Source organism: Sapajus apella, unplaced genomic scaffold (assembly GCF_009761245.1).
Source record: "Sapajus apella isolate SASKATOON/1434 unplaced genomic scaffold, GSC_monkey_1.0 scaffold51, whole genome shotgun sequence".
In the NCBI taxonomy this organism is placed as follows: Eukaryota; Metazoa; Chordata; class Mammalia; order Primates; family Cebidae; genus Sapajus; species Sapajus apella.
The window spans coordinates 14730738-14746422 of record NW_022436991.1 but is presented as its reverse complement, the minus strand read 5'-3'; the positions used below and the strand labels follow the sequence as shown (position 1 = coordinate 14746422).

Sequence of the window (15685 nt, the reverse complement as noted above, 5' to 3'; positions counted from 1 at the left end):
GTGACAGGAGGATCAATTTCCATCCCTGGGCTTAGAGACCCCAGTGGAAAGGGATCCCCAAGAACGCCTCTGGCTCAGCCTCCCTGTGTGGGAGTTCACACTCGCAGCCTTCCTGAGGCTGCCCTTCCACAGCGCCTGGCGGGTGGTTTTCCCTCCCTGGCTTGTTTCCCTCTCTGGGAAGCTGGGGGAGGTAGGAATAACCTTAAAGGCCTGTTGGCAGGAATATGCTGCCCAGCCTGCCCCCTGCCCTCCGTCTCAGGCTCTCGACTCCCTCGAAGCTGCCCATCTCTCTGTCTGCCCCTCTCCATGTTTGGGCATTCTCGCTGCTGTAAGACAGTAGCCCCTGTCACTCCTCCAGGTGCCGGAGACGCTGGCCAGCGCCAAAAGGCTTGGCGGGTGTGAGCCTGACTCTAGCAGAGACTGTGGGTGCTGGGCCGGGTGGAGGTGCAGGGGGCTGTGTCCCTTGGAAGAGAGGCTGCTAATTATGCCCTCCTGCACCCCCAATTCCGCCCACTGTTCCCCACTCCCCTCAGGTCACAGCAGGACTCTGCTTCAGAAAGGGGTTTGTTGGAACTGTGAAAAGGGGGTGGGAAGGATTGCCTTGTCCTCAGTTCACCCAGGAGGCCACACCTCCCCCAAGTCCAGGCAGAAAGGATGCGTCTGGGAGACTGAACCCTCAAGTTCCACCTGCCCCTGCTGCCATCCCCCTCCCCCAAAGTGGGGGCCTTCCTTTTCTTTGCTCCTCTGTCTCCTATTCTGTCCTCTGCCTCGGAGTTTGAGCCCCAGAGTGGGAAGCAGCCTGAGGAAGCCACACTTAGGAAGTCCACACACCTCTGCTCATTTCAGGAAACTGAGGCCTAGATGGAGGAAGGACTTGAGCCCAGGACGTCAGGCCCCTTCCCCTCACTGACCTTTCACCCTCTCATCCAGCCTCTCTCCTGCCTGTCCTCCCCGTCCTGCACCCCGGGTACCCTCCCTCGGCTTCTCCAGCAGCTGCCCTGGTGGTAACCAAGAGACGCCCCCATCCTGGAGCAGGGGTTGGGAGGAGCAGCTCAGAGCAGCTGCTTCTCTGAGGAAGCTGACACCAAGGCCAGCGGCTCAGCAACAACTTGTGGCTTTGCACCCAGTGCCGGGGTCCCCGCCCACCTGGCTCCCTGCTGTCCCTCTTCGCTAGGGCTCCTCAGACTTCCTTCTGACCCTGGTGGCCCTGAGTCTCTGCTCCCTCTCCCTCCAGCTCTAATCTGTCCTCATTTCCCCCAGACCTGTCCCCAGAAGTCCATCCCTCCCTATTCCTTTGGTCTGGAGCCCCTGCTTGGTCTGGCTTTCCCAGGTCCCGATGCCTTTCCGTGGGACCTGCCTAGCTTCTGGGCACCTAGCATGGGCCTGATTCTGTTCCCTTCATGGACAGATGCAGCAGGGCAGAGTGCAGCACAGACTGCAGGCCTCCAGGGCTAGCCACGGAAACCCCATGGGTTAAAGAGAGCACAGTGTAGGATGAGGTGACCCTCACTGCACGACTTGGGGTGACCCCTGCCCCCATCCTGAGACAGTTCCTCTCCCCCTCTGCCATCAGCACATTCTGTAGCCTCTTGGGTTACTTGGCTGCCTTGGTGTCCCATTTTCTTGGAGGGGGGTGGGGATTCCCTGTCCAGGATGGGGGGGGCCCTAAGGGCTGTGTTTCCAGAGGCTGAGTTAGAGTGATGGGGAAGGGGGGGGGCGGTTTCGGGGAGAGACAGGCAGTGCTGGCTTTGCTCACCAGGGCCTGGACACTAAATCCCTTGTTGATGGCTGTGACAACCCCTCCCTAGGGTAGGGTTACCATCTTCGGCCCTGTCCCCTTGATCCTCTCCCCTCTTCACTTCCCCTTGTCCCTCTAGAACCACTTCCTCTGGCCCCCCAAAAGATGTTCTCCCTTCATCAGTCCCCCAAAAGCTTGGGGTATTTCTGCCACTCCTTCAGCAAACTGGGTGGGGAGGAAGACTGTGGCAGTGGAAACAGGCTCTGGGCAGATGAGGCAGGAAAAGGGGTGTGGGGAAAGGGACAGGTGAGGCCGGGGATGGGGATGGAAGAGGGCTCAGGGAAGAACTCGGAGGATGAGTTTAGAATGGGAAATTCAATGCTACTGGGGAAGTCGAGGCAATGGGAGGGGTGGAGTCAGTAGCAGATGACAAAGTGAAGTCTCTTCCCTACCCCACTTCCCTGGGGCTGGGGCCACCTTTGCTTCCCTCATGAGTGACATCTCAGGCTGCAGCCCCACTGTTCCCCCTCTGTCAGCAGAAATATCTCTCTCTTCTGACCCCTCCTGCTGGAGTCTCAGCCAGCCAATCCCTGATCTGGAGGAGGGGGGAGCCCAGCCCCCCACCGCTCCCTCATAAGGACCAGCTGGGGGCTGGGGGGTGGCCGGCTGCTCAAGTGGGACGGGGGTCAGAGCTTCGTGGAGGGAAGAAAAACCTGGGGGGGGCAGGAGAGTAAAAAACCCAGGCAGACAGGCAGGTGGACACACTGAGGAAGACCCCCCACAAGTGAGAACCCCCTGGAAGGAACACACCGGCCCCAGCCCCCAGGAAGGGAGCGCAATGGAGGCCGCTCACGCTAAAACCACAGAGGAATGTTTGGCCTATTTTGGGGTGAGTGAGACCACGGGCCTCACCCCGGACCAAGTTAAGCGGCATCTGGAGAAATACGGCCCCAATGGTAAGTGTCCCTTGGAAGAGAGGCTGGTAATTAATACCCTCCTGCACCCCCAAAACACACCCACACGCATGCACATGCATGCATGCGTTTCTCCCTCCAGGGTATCTTAAGGAAGAGCTGGGCCGTTGTCCAATGCTCGCAGGGGGAAAAGGATACTGAAAAAAACAAGAGTCCCAAGATCCAGAGTTTTGGGAGGTTTTAATGGGATGACCTTGATGAACCTCAAGGTGGCCTGATTCTCTTACCTTAGCCACAAAGTCTTGGGTGGGGGGAACATGAGGCTGAACCTCAAATGAATCTGTCCTTTTCTTCTTTTTCCTGGGTAGAGCTGCCTGCTGAGGAAGGTAAGTTGCTGGAATCCCTGAATTCTCATGACTCTTCCCTCCCCTCTGTCCCACTCCCTCCTCCCTGCCTTTTCTTTAGATTCCTTGGGCAAATATCCTTTCCCAAAAGGCAAATCTCCCTCCCCAAAGGTTAGAGTCCTGCCCGGGGCAGAAGTATCCAGGCACTCTCTCCTCGAAGCATCCAGGCCTTGAATTGCCCTCCCACTTTGCAGTCTGTTTCTGGACTCCAGGCGAGCTTCTCAGCCCTTCTCTGGGCACCAAGCTGTCTGCACACCACCCTAGAGGCTCCCTACTGCCGGCCAGAGTCCAGGGCGCTCTATCCCAGACCTTCATCCCCTAGACCTTAACCCGGGGCCCTCCCCTTGCCTCCTCCCCCAGGGAAGTCCCTGTGGGAGCTGGTGGTAGAGCAGTTTGAAGACCTCCTGGTGCGGATCCTCCTCCTGGCCGCCTGCATTTCTTTCGTAAGTGTAGGAGGGTCTCTGGGGGTTAGCTTGGGGTACGAGGCGGGGATCGGGTGACTGCGGAGCTCGCGGTAACTGGGTCCTCGGGTCCGAGCCCCGAGCATCCCATTGTACATACAAGGCAGGCTGGGGGGCGGCGGCGTGTGTGATTCGCGTCCTTCTCTCTCCTCCCCCGCACCCCACAGGCAGGTTTTATTTTAAGCTTTAAGGGTGTTCTCAGCCAAAACACCGAAGCTAAGCCACCCTCGCGGCTTCAAGAGCTTGGAGGGCTCGGGTTACCCCCCCGAGCGCTGGGCTCCCGGGCCCGCTGCGATGCCGGCTGCAGCTCGGGGGCCACTACCACTACCGGCATGCCCCGGGCGGGCAGCCGCTCCGCCAATCCCCGCGCCTGCCGGCGCCCCTGCCCCGCCCTCCCCGGCCGCCCGACGCTGATTGGTCAAGGGGAGGACTCGCTCTTACTGGCGGGAAAGGGCGGCAGCGCGAGGATGACTCCAAGAAACCCGGCGCCCGGTCAGGGAGGGCATCCCTCGCCTCACCCGCCCGGCCTGCCCCTAGCCCTTCCTTGCGCTTCCCAGGTGCCCCCACGGCCGCGGGGCAAGCCCAGGGCCCTGCCTCCTCTCCCGCTCTGGGGGCCGCCTCCCATCCCGCAGTCCATCTGCCTGTCGCGAGTTCTTCCTCAGCATCTGAGTCTTGCTGAGGACTCTGGAGGCAACAAAAGCCTCCCTGTGCCTTCGTCTCCTGAACGCAGGCCCCGCCGCGTTAAGTACAAGCTGGCAGGGCCTCTCCTCTCCCTTCTCAGATTTGCTCCTTGACATTTGCCTGCTGCCTGGCGGTGGCAACAGCTGGGGCGGGGCACGCGCAGGATGCCCTGTAACCCTATTCCCGCTCCGGCTCCCTCGTGAAACCGGAGCTTCCCTGCCTTGGCCGAGGGGGAGGGCTGCGGGGAGCCAGACCGCCTGCGAGGACCACAGGGTTTTTCCTCTCGGGTTTTGGCTCCTGTGGGATGGATGTGGCTGTGGGGGGAGTTGGCCTGAGCTTCGCTTCTAAGCCAGCAGCTTGGTCAGGGAAACCTGAAAGCATTCCCAGCTAATCCTCCAAGTGGCAAGTCTGTGCCCGCCCATCCGGCTGAGTAAGGCTGTGGCAGGATCTGTGAGGGGTGGGCAGACCCTCGGATGCGGGGCGACAGCGCCCCCATGGTACCCGGCCCTCCTACTGGCTCCGACACAGTTCTCCCCTCTGCAGTGGCCCACTTCCTTTCTCTGCCCCTTTTGGGGCATTACCTGTCATTCATTACCTGTCATTCTCCTTTCCCCGCTCCCCAGGTGCTGGCCTGGTTTGAGGAAGGTGAAGAGACCATCACTGCCTTTGTTGAACCCTTTGTCATCCTCTTGATCCTCATTGCCAATGCCATCGTGGGGGTTTGGCAGGTTAGCTTTGACCCTTCCTCACCCCTTCATGTCCCAACACTGAAGGTGAGGCCAACCCTCCCTCCAGTCTCCTCTTCCACCGTCACCTCCCCTGTACTTGCCTTCTCCTCTGGTCCTATCGCCCGCCCGGTCTGGAATGGGATGGAGTTTGGGGAATAGGTGGGAGACTGTGACCCACTGTCACTTCCTGGCTGTGTGACCCTCAGCAAGTTCCTTCCTCCCTCTCAGCCTGTTTCCTCATCCATAAAATGGGGCTAGCAATCCCATGTGAAATCGACCAAGATGATGTGTGTGGCTGGTACACAGTAGGAATTCAATAGATGCTAGCTTGATTTCCTTCTTCTTCTGACCTGACCACCCTCTACATGTCCTGTCCCCTGCTTTCTGTTTTTTTTTTCTTAAGGTCATTTCCAAAATGAAAACCCAAATGCTACCTTGCTTTGGTTCTAAGAAATGTCAGACTATAAGCCACTTTTTAGTGCTCGCTGGTTTCTGAACACTGAGGATTGAAATAGCCACTTTCGCACTTTGGGAGACAAGGCAGGTGGATCACTTGAGGTCAGGAGTTCAAGACCAGCCTGGCCAACATGCTAAAACCTTTCTTTACTAAAAATAAGGAAAAAAAAATTAGCCAGGCATGGTGGCAGGTGCCTATAATCCCAGTTACTCAGGAGGCTGAGGCACGAGAATCATTTGAACCTGGGAGGCAGAGGTTGCAGTGAGCCAATATCACACCATTGCACTCCAGCCTGGGCCACAAAGTGAGACCCTGTCTCAAAAAAAAAACAAAAAAAGAGAAATAACCACTTTCTCTTTGCCCCGACGTATTAGGCATAGCAAGGCCACTGTGTCTATGGTGCTGGCAGGTCCAGGACAGCATCTGCAGGGCAGCCTCTGATTTTCTTTGATTGATTTATTTACTTTTTTCATTTTGAGACAGGATCTCATTTTGTTGCCCAGGCTGGAGTACAGTGGCACAATCTCAGCTCACTGCAACCCCCACCTCCTAGTGATTCTCCTGCTTTAGCCTCCCAAGTAGCTGGGATTACAGGTGTGAGCCACTGTGTCTGGCCTGTGTGTGTGTGTGTGTGTGTGTGTGTGTGTGTGTGTGTGTGTGTTTTCTTGGTAGAGATGGGGTTTTACCATGTTGTCCAGGCTGGTCTTGAACTCCTGACCTCAAGTGATCTGCCTGCCTCAGCCTCCCAGAGTGCTGGGATCACAGGCGAGAGTCACCAAGGCTGGCCTGATTTTCTTTGATTCTTCCTTTTTCTCTCCCCAAAACCCTCTCACCTGTTTTCAGCTGTAGGTGACAGTTTCCTCAACACACATGCACTCCTGCCCCCTGTGTGGGATTTTGTTGCCTTCCCTGTGCCAGGAGCCACAGTTCCATAACCCTGCCTGCTGTGCATAACCCTGCCTCCTCCACCGTCTCCTCAGGAGCGGAATGCAGAGAACGCCATTGAGGCCCTGAAGGAGTATGAGCCTGAGATGGGGAAGGTCTACAGGGCTGACCGAAAGTCAGTGCAAAGGATCAAGGCTCGGGACATCGTCCCCGGGGACATCGTGGAGGTGGCTGGTGAGTGACAGGGACGGCTGGTCCAGGATGGGAGGCCTTGGGGCCGAGGCCCAGGAGACACTGGGGGCTGGTCAGGCCTGGATCTCAGTGTCCAGGACGATGGCGGAGCCTGCTTCTTCCGACTCCTCAGAAGGTCATCCCAGGCCACTCCGGCCAGGGTCCCCCCCTCCCTAATAGAGTCTCAGCAGGAACAGTCAGTCCTGTCCCTGAGGCTGCAGGCAGACCCCCTGCTCCCCATCCTCTCACCCCGCACTTGCAGGCAACAGGTGGAACCCGGTCCCTGCCAATGGCCCCGTCTCCACCCCCTCCCGGGGCCTGGCTTCCCCCTCCTTCCACCCACCCCCAAGCTTGGTCAGCTTTCAGTCTTGACCTCTCTGTGCCCTTGAGGCCTCTCAAAGGGGAAGGAGTGAGGGCAGAAGGGAGGAGGGAGGCTGAAGGCTCAAGCCCCCAACCATGTAAGGGAAACTCAGGCCCAGCACGGAGCACGGGACTGGGGAGGAGGGAGCTCAAGGAGGGCCCCGCCCGTGGTGAGGGACACTTAATGCCTGGCCAGGGAGGGGTGGGGGCCGGGTGGCTAAGATTACTGGGATTCTGCCCCCTTCAGCGGTTTTTATATTTGCCCTGAGCAGGCCTTCCTGAAGCTCCAGGCCCCTGGCAGGGGGAATGGCTCCTCCAAGGCCTCCTTCCCTGTAAGGGACACCCAGACACCCGAGTCACCACCCCAGGGAGCCTGGGGAGGGGGATCAATGGCAGGCTGAAGACCCCGGCACCCCACTACAGGGCAGCCTTGCTGCCGTGACAGCGTGGAGTCAGCGCCATGAATGTCTATAAATATCACTCGGGCTTGGGTGACAGGGTGTCCCGCCTGTCTCTATCCCGACCTCCTCCCTTCTCCCTCCTCCCTCCTTGCTCCATTTCCTCTAGCACAGGAGGGGGCCTTAGAAACAGAGGGAAAGGAAAGCGATTGGACGCTGTCCCCAGTACCGTCTATGGGACTAGGGTGGAATTAAGCAGTGGCTCTGGGAGGTTCCTAGTCTCCTCCTGAGGTCTCCGAGTCTGGCTGGGCGTCCACCTCTCCAGCTGCCTCCCCAAAGGTGGTTTCCCTGTGCCCACCCACCCACCTGTGCTCTCCCTGGCCTTACCTCCCCCCATTCACTCTCCAGCCTGTGCTGCTCACCAGCTCCTCCACACCTGTTTCCTGCCCACACCCCCTTCTCTCAGCCCCATCCCACCCTGGCCTGTCCGTATCCCAGCCCACTCTCCACGGCTCCCCACCTCCCTGAGATGCTCAGGCCAGGCTGTCAGGTTCCTGATATGTGGTCCCCTCCATAACCATCCTGTACCCCTCACTGCGTTGTGTCCTGCCCACTCACACCTTCCACGCACTCACTTCTCTCCCTCCTCACCCTCAACTATTCATCTTGGTTGGCCTCGATTTTCTCAATTTTTGTATTTTCCCCTGCTTCTCCCTGCCTTCTGTGGTTGTCCACTTCATTCTCTCACCCCATCACCCCTTCCCTCTAACGCACCATTTTTACTGAGTTCTTTCCTTACTTTTCCTCCTCGCCTTTCTCATTCCTGTCTCCCAGTCCCAATTCTAGCTTCTTGTCTTACAGCAGGACTGTTCCTAATTTCCCCTCCAGTCATTCAGTGGGCATTTATTCAGCACATACTATGTGCTGAGCAGTACACCTGCCTATCCCTTCTCAGGGGTCACAGCAAGTGGGAAGAGATGTGGGAGTTCAAGACCAGCCTGAGCAACATAGCGAGTTGGAGTCTCACTATGGACACGGGGGCAGAAGGGATGTGTGTCATGATGCGTGCTTGCAAGCTTCAGGAGCTCGTGCTGAGGGCCTGATGCAAGCCCAGGGTGGGTCCTCAACCCTGGAGGCCTCCCTGAGACATGAAGGATGGATGAGGAGAATGAGTCAGACACAGATTGGGTTTTTCTTAGGAAGGAAAAAAATTGCCTGCCTAAGTGACCTCCCTCTTCCCTACTCTCTCTACAGTGGGGGACAAAGTCCCTGCAGACATCCGAATTCTTGCCATCAAATCTACCACCCTGCGGGTTGACCAGTCCATCCTGACAGGTCTGCTGGCCTGGGTGGGAGGATGCATGGGGGTGGGATGTGGGAAGGAAGAGGCAACAAGGGGTGGTGAGTGGAAAGATAGGGAACCCTCACTGTCTGAGCAACATAGCAAGGACCTGTCTTTACAAAAAAATTTTAAAAACTAGGGCCGGGCGCGGTGGCTCAAGCCTGTAATCCCAGCACTTTGGGAGGCTGAGGCGGGTGGATCACAAGGTCAAGAGATCAAGACCATCCTGGTCAACATGGTGAAACCCCGTCTCTACTAAAAATACAAAAAAAAAATTAGCTGGGCATGGTGGCGTGTGCCTGTAATCCCAGCGACTCAGGAGGCTGAGGCAGGAGAATTGCCTGAACCCAGGAGACGGAGGTTGCGGTGAGCCGAGATCGCGCCATTGCACTCCAGCCTGGGTAGCAAGAGCGAAACTCCGTCTCAAAAAAAAAAAAAAAAAAAAAAAAAAAATTTTAAAAACTAGCTGGGCATGAGTATTGTTGAGTCCTAACTACGTCAAGGTGTGTGTGGCCCTTGGGATACTGTGGTGGGAGAATTGCCTAGGTCCAGGAGTTCAAGGCTGCAGTGAGCTTTGAAAACAGCACTGCACTCCCTGCTGGGTGACCCTGTCTCTAGCAGAATAAAAACAAAAGGCCAGGCGCGGTTGCTCATGCCTGTAATCCAAGCACTTTGGGAGGCTGAGGTGGGCAGATCACCTGAGGTCAGGAGTTCGAGACCAGCCTGGCCAACATGGTGAAACTATGTCTCTACCAAAAAATACAAAAATTAGTCAGTCATGGTGGCAGGCACCTGTAGTCCCAGCGACTCAGGAGGCTGAGGCAGGAGAACCACTTGAACCCAGGAGGTGGAGGCTGCAGTGAACCAAGATCACATCATTGCACTCCAGCCTGGGCAATAAGAGCAAGACTCTGTTTCAAACACCCCCTCCAAAAAAACAAAAAACAAAAAACAAACAAAAAAACGAGCACTGGGCCCTCCCCCTGGCTTGCTAGTAGTAGCCATTGCTAGTAGTAGCCATGGCAGCAGCAGCACTGCTTGATGTTTTTATTCTGTCCTAAGCCTGAAATGGGAGGGGTAGTGAGGGAAGGCTGGATGCTGTTTCCCACTCTCCAGATCGCTGCCAGCCCAACCCTTCCACATGGACATAGGGCCACACACACCACGAGAACTGTCCTTTCTCCTTCATCATCTTTAAAAGTTCTCCAGGGAGGAGCCATGAAATTCTAGGACAACATGGAGGGTTCAGATACACTGAAAACTGTGGCTGTTAGGCCAGGTGTGGTGGCTTATACCTGTAATGCCAGTGCTTTGGGAGGCTGAGGCAGGAGAATCACTTGAGATCAGGAGTTTGAGACCAGCCTGGGCAACACAGTGAGACCCCATGTCTAATTAAAAAAAATTTTTTTTAATTAGCTGGGTGTGGTGGTGTATACCTGTAGCCCCAGCTATTTGGAAGGCTGAGGTGGGAGGATTGCTTGAGCCCAGAAGTTTGAGGCCACAGTAAGCTATGATTACCAAAGCAGTCAGCATGGACAACAGAGCAGGAGCCCATCTCCATAAAATTTTTTAAAAAATTAGCTGGGCATTGTGGTGCATACTTGTAGTCCCAGCGGTTTGTGAGGCTGAGGTGGGAGGATCATTTGAGCCCAAGAGTTTAAAGTTGCAGTGAGCTGTGATCACACCACTGCATTCCAGCTTGGGCAATAGAGCAAGACCCTGTCTCTGTAAAACCACCATAGCTGCTTCTGTTTCTGCACTGGCAGGGAGCGACGAAGAAGACACAGAAAATATTCCCCATGGTTTCTAGGGGTGGGTCCTAATGGTGGATCCCCTTCCTCCCAGAAACATGCTTGAAGTTGAAAATGTGGTTTCAAATACATCTGCTTATTTCATTTTCGCCCAAGACATTGTTCTGCAGTTTACATGTCCTTGTCCCCATTTTACAGAGAAGCACATGGAAGTTAGGTAATCAAAGTCACAAAGCTTGTCAGTGGTCATGCTGGGGCTCAGGTCAAGGTCTTTTTAAGAGCAGCAGCCTTCTGGCCGGGCATGGTGGCTCATGCTTGTAATTCCAGCACTTTGGGAGGCCGAAATGGGCAGATTAATTGAGGTCAGGAGTTTGAGGCCAGCCTGGCCAACATGGTGAGACTTCTTCTCTACTAAAAATACAAAAATAATTAGGTGTGGTGGGACATGCCTATAATCCCCGGTACTTGCTACTTGGGAGGCTGAGGCAGGAGAATTGCCTGAACCCAGGAGGTGGAGGTTGCAGTGAGCTGAGATGGTGACACTATACTCCAGCCCGGTGACAAGAGTGAAACTGTCTCAAAAAAAAAAAAAAAAAAAAAAGAAACAAAAAAAAAAAAGACAAAAATTTAAAAAAAAAAAAAAAAAAAGCAATGGACTTCCTAGCTGTCTCTCCAGTGGCTTCTTCCAGAGTCCAGACATCCCCCGGGATGGCTCCTTGGTCCTTACCAGGAGCTATCCTGAGGAGCAGGGAGGGAGTTAGGATTGGGAAGCCAGGGAGGAGGACATGATGTCATCCAAAAACTGCTTGGCCCTTCTCCACAGGGGAGTCTGTGTCTGTCATCAAGCACACGGATCCCGTTCCTGACCCCCGAGCTGTCAACCAGGACAAGAAGAACATGCTTTTCTCGGTGAGCAATCTGGTACCAGCTGTCACATGCTCAGTCAAGCTAGGTGGCTGGGTTGGGGAGAGACATGGTGGCATGAGAAGAGATGGCGTGGGGGGATGCGGCATGAGGGTCACCTCTTGCCTGATTCCCTGCCTCCTCTTTCCCTTCCCAGGGCACCAACATTGCAGCCGGCAAGGCCTTGGGCATTGTGGCCACCACTGGCGTGAGCACTGAAATTGGAAAGATCCGAGACCAAATGGCTGCCACAGAACAGGACAAGACCCCCCTGCAGCAGAAGCTGGATGAGTTTGGGGAGCAGCTCTCCAAGGTCATCTCCCTCATCTGTGTGGCCGTCTGGCTCATCAACATTGGCCACTTCAACGACCCCGTCCATGGGGGCTCCTGGTTCCGCGGGGCCATCTACTACTTTAAGATTGCCGTGGCCTTGGCTGTGGCCGCCATCCCTGAAGGTATGCAAGTCTTTCTTTTCTACTCCCATTTGCTAATCCCATCCACAAAGAACCCTTCTCTTTTCCTTTCTTTCTTTTTTTTTTTTTTTTTTTTTTTTTGAGATTGAGTGTCTGTCACCCAGGCAGTGGTATGATCTGGGGTCAATGCAACCTCTGCCTCCTGGGTTTAAATGGTTCTCCTGTCTCAGCCTCCTAAGTAGCTGAGATTACACCACATGCCGGCTGATTTTTGTGTTTTTAGTAGAGACGGGGTTTCACCATGTTAGCCAGGCTGGTCTCAAACTCCTGGGCTCACACGATCCACCCACCTCAGCCTCCCAAAGTGCTGGGATTACAGACGTGAGCCACCACGCCTGGCCCAAAGACCCCTTTTCCAAGTAAGGTAGTATTTATAGGCTCCAGGGATTAGGACCTGGTATCTTTAGGGGCCATTTTTGTTTGTTTGTTTAATAGAGACAGAGTCTCACTCTTGTTGCCCAGGCTAGAGCATGTAGCACAGTTGTAACTCAGTGTAATCTCAAACTCCTGGATTCACACAATCCTCTTGTCCCAGCCTCCTGGGTAGCTGGTACCACAGGCAATTGCCACCATGCCCGGCTAATTTTTAAATATTTTCATAGAGAAGGAGTCTCGCTGTGTTGCCCAGATTGGTCTCAAATTCTTGGCCTCAAGCAATCCTCCCACCTCAGCCTCCCAAAGTGCTAGGATTACAGATGTGCACCAGCATGCCCAGCTGGGGGCTATTATTTAGTGGACCACACACCACATTCTCCCTCCCCTTGTGGGTTCCCTCATGCCCTCCTTTTCTCCCCACAGGTCTTCCTGCAGTTATCACCACCTGCCTGGCCTTGGGTACCCGCCGGATGGCAAAGAAGAACGCCATTGTGAGGAGCTTGCCCTCTGTAGAGACCCTGGGCTGCACCTCTGTCATCTGTTCTGACAAGACAGGCACCCTCACCACCAACCAGATGTCTGTCTGCAAGGTCAGGAGCAGTGTGGGCAGCACGCTCGGTCAGAAGACTGCCTGTGGGGGTGAAATGGGCCCTCCAAAGATAGCGTTCTCCCTTCATCACTGGTGGCTTCTCATGTGGGCCTGCAAAATGCTCAAAGGGCAGTAGAACGCCATCCTGTCTGCTATGAAGGGGATCAGAGAGGACCCTTGTGCCCCAGCCAGACAGCTCACTATGGCCACAGTCCGTGCACCAGGCACTGCCACACCTTGTCTCTCATCCCACAATAGCCCATTCAGGGGATGGTCTCATTAACTTCATTTTTTAAAATTAAAAATAAAATTATTATTATTATTATTATTTTGAGAGAGAGTCTCACTCTGTCGCCCAGGCTGGAGTGCAGTGGTGTGATCTTGCCTCACTGCAACCTCTGCCTCCCAGGTTCAAACGATTCACCTGCCTCAGCCTCCCTAGTAGCTGGGACTACAGGCACCCGCCACCACACCAGGCTAATTTTTTGCATTTTTAGTAGAGATGGGGTGTTGCCATGTTGGCCAAGCTGGTCTTGAACTCCTGGCCTCAGATGATATGCCCGCAACCTTGGCTTCCCAAAGTGCTGGGATTATAGGTGTGAGCCACAGCGCCTGACCTAACTTCCTTTTTCAGAGGAGGAAAAAGGCTCTAAGAGATTCAATGACTTGCCCCAAGAGAATTTCAAACCCAAGTCTCTGTGGCCGCAGAGCTCCTGCCTGTGGAGTGGACAGCCTCCAGAATGGTCACTTATGATGGGGCCCGGCCAGCCTGCCAACACTGACCATGAACAGCTTTTCCTAAAACAGGGCTCTTAATATTTTCTGTGCCTCACACCCCTTTGCAGTTAGGCCTCTTCTCAGGATAGTATTTCAAATGTGTATTTAATACAGGATGGGTGCAGTGGCTTACGCCTGTGATTCCAGCACTTTGGGAGGCTGAGGTGGGCAGATCACGAGGTCAGGAGTTCAAGACCAGTCTGGTCAACATGGTGAAACCACGTCTCTACTAAAAAAAATTAAATTAGCTGGGCATGGTGGTGCTCACCTGTGATCCCAGCTACTCAGGAGGCTGAGGCAGGAGAATCGCTTGAACCCGGGAGGCAGAGGTTGCAGTGAGCTGAGATTATGCCATTGCACTCCAGCTGAGGCAACACAGTGAGACTCTGTTTCAAATAAAATACAATAATAAAATAAAACAACAGGCCGGGCATGGTGGCTCACGCCGGTAATCTCTTTGGGAGGCCAAGGTGGGAGGATTGCTTGAGCCTAGGAGTTTAAGGGCAGCCTGGGCAACACAGTGAGACCCCATCTTTATAAAAATAAAATAGAAAATTAAAAAAATAAATAAACAAAACAGGATTCTGGGGGGTTTTTGGATTTGTTTTCTGAGATGGAGTCTCACTCTGTTGCCCAGGCTAGAGTGCAGTGTGGCATGATCTCAGCTCACTGCAACCTCTGCCTCCTGGGTTTGAGAGATTCTCCTGCCTCAGCCTCCTGATTTGCTGGGATTACAGGCTCGTGCCACCACACCCAGATGAATTTTGTATTTTTAGTAGAGACAGAGTTTCGCCATGTTGGCCAGCCTGGTCTTGAACTCCCGACCTCGAGTGATCTGCCCGCCTCAGCCTTTCAAAGTGCTGGGATTACAGGAGTGAGCCACCTCGCCTGGACAGGATTCTGTTTCAAAAATACATAGGAGGCTGGGCACAGTGGTTCACGCTGGTAATCCCAGTATTTTGGGAGGCCAAGGCAGGTGGATCACCTGAGGTCAGGAGTTTGAGACCAGCCTGTACAACATGGTGAAACACTGACTCTACTAAAAATACAAAAATTAGCTGAGCATGGTGGCAGGCACCTGTAATTCCAGCCACTCAGGAGGCTGAGAGGCAGGAGAATCGCTTGAACCCAGGAGGTGGAGGTTGCAGTGAGCTGAGATTGTGCCATTTGCACCGCAGCCTGCGTGACAAGAGTGAAACTCTATCTCAAAAAAAAAAAAATTAAAAAGTAAAAAACATAAAAACACATAGGAAAAATACATAGGGTTACAGAGGAAACCAATGATTGTGAAATATAGCTCTATCAAAATATTTTTAAAACAATTTTATAATTTGGCTACCTGCATGCTTCTTTATTAAGGCATTAAATAGGGAGTTCTCAGAGTGGGTCTAAGCACTATCATAATGTTGAAACAGTGGTGTGCATAAATTATGCTATTTTGAGAGATCTACAACAGCGGTAATGTGATAGGAGGAAAGTATCTGTGATTAAATTGGTGACGGTCACAGGTTTTGCTAATACTAATGTGGTCTGTTGACAACATGCATAACTGGAAGGAAATGCCAAATGTCAGCTTGAGAAAAAAAAAGCTGTCATTTTTTTTTTGGCTGTCTCAGTTTAGGACTCCTCGAGGAGTCTTCCACTGAGCTCAGGGCAATAACCCCTGCCCTACACAGAGTTCTGTGGAAGAGTACACCCATGAACTGGAAATTGCTGTTCTAAGAAGCAAGGGCTATGTGTCAGATCAGGGTGAGAATGGCTGTAACCTTGGCTCCGGGGAGAGACCCATGCCTGCTGGCATTTGAAAGTCTCAGAGGAGGCTGCCTGTGTAAAGAAGATGGATTCTGCTTTGTTTTACCCAGAAGTTCCCAAGTTGTTTTATTTTTTATTTTTTATTTTTTCTGAGATGGAGTTTCGCTCTTGTCACCAGACTGGAGTGCAATGGTGCAATCTCAGCTCACTGCAACCTCTGCCTCCTGGGTTCAAGCGATTCTCTTGCCTCAGCCTCCTAAGGAGCTGGAATTACAGGCACACGCCACCACACCCGGCTAATTTTTATTTATTTATTTATTTATTTATTTATTTATTTATTTTTTGAGACGGAGTTTCGCTCTTGTTACCCAGGCTGGAGTGCAATGGCGCGATCTCGGCTCACCACAACCTCCGCCTCCCGGGTTCAGGCAATTCTCCTGCCCCAGCCTCCTGAGTCGCTGGGATT

General features: G+C 53.8%; 1 protein-coding gene across 2 annotated transcripts in view; it reads left to right on the top strand.

Moving 5' to 3' along the window:
* The first annotated feature begins 1785 nt into the window (after positions 1 to 1785).
* ATP2A1 (ATPase sarcoplasmic/endoplasmic reticulum Ca2+ transporting 1) overlaps positions 1786 to 15685 on the top strand; it is a 24821-nt gene continuing 10921 nt past the window's right edge. For both annotated transcript variants that reach the window (XM_032243057.1, XM_032243056.1), the window contains exons 1-9: positions 1786 to 2694; positions 3021 to 3038; positions 3417 to 3499; positions 4822 to 4926; positions 6364 to 6502; positions 8512 to 8592; positions 11174 to 11259; positions 11411 to 11708; positions 12525 to 12691. In XM_032243057.1, the coding sequence (XP_032098948.1) occupies positions 2577 to 2694; positions 3021 to 3038; positions 3417 to 3499; positions 4822 to 4926; positions 6364 to 6502; positions 8512 to 8592; positions 11174 to 11259; positions 11411 to 11708; positions 12525 to 12691 (1095 nt within the window). In that variant the 5' untranslated portion in view covers positions 1786 to 2576. The remainder of the gene's footprint in view (positions 2695 to 3020; positions 3039 to 3416; positions 3500 to 4821; positions 4927 to 6363; positions 6503 to 8511; positions 8593 to 11173; positions 11260 to 11410; positions 11709 to 12524; positions 12692 to 15685) is intronic.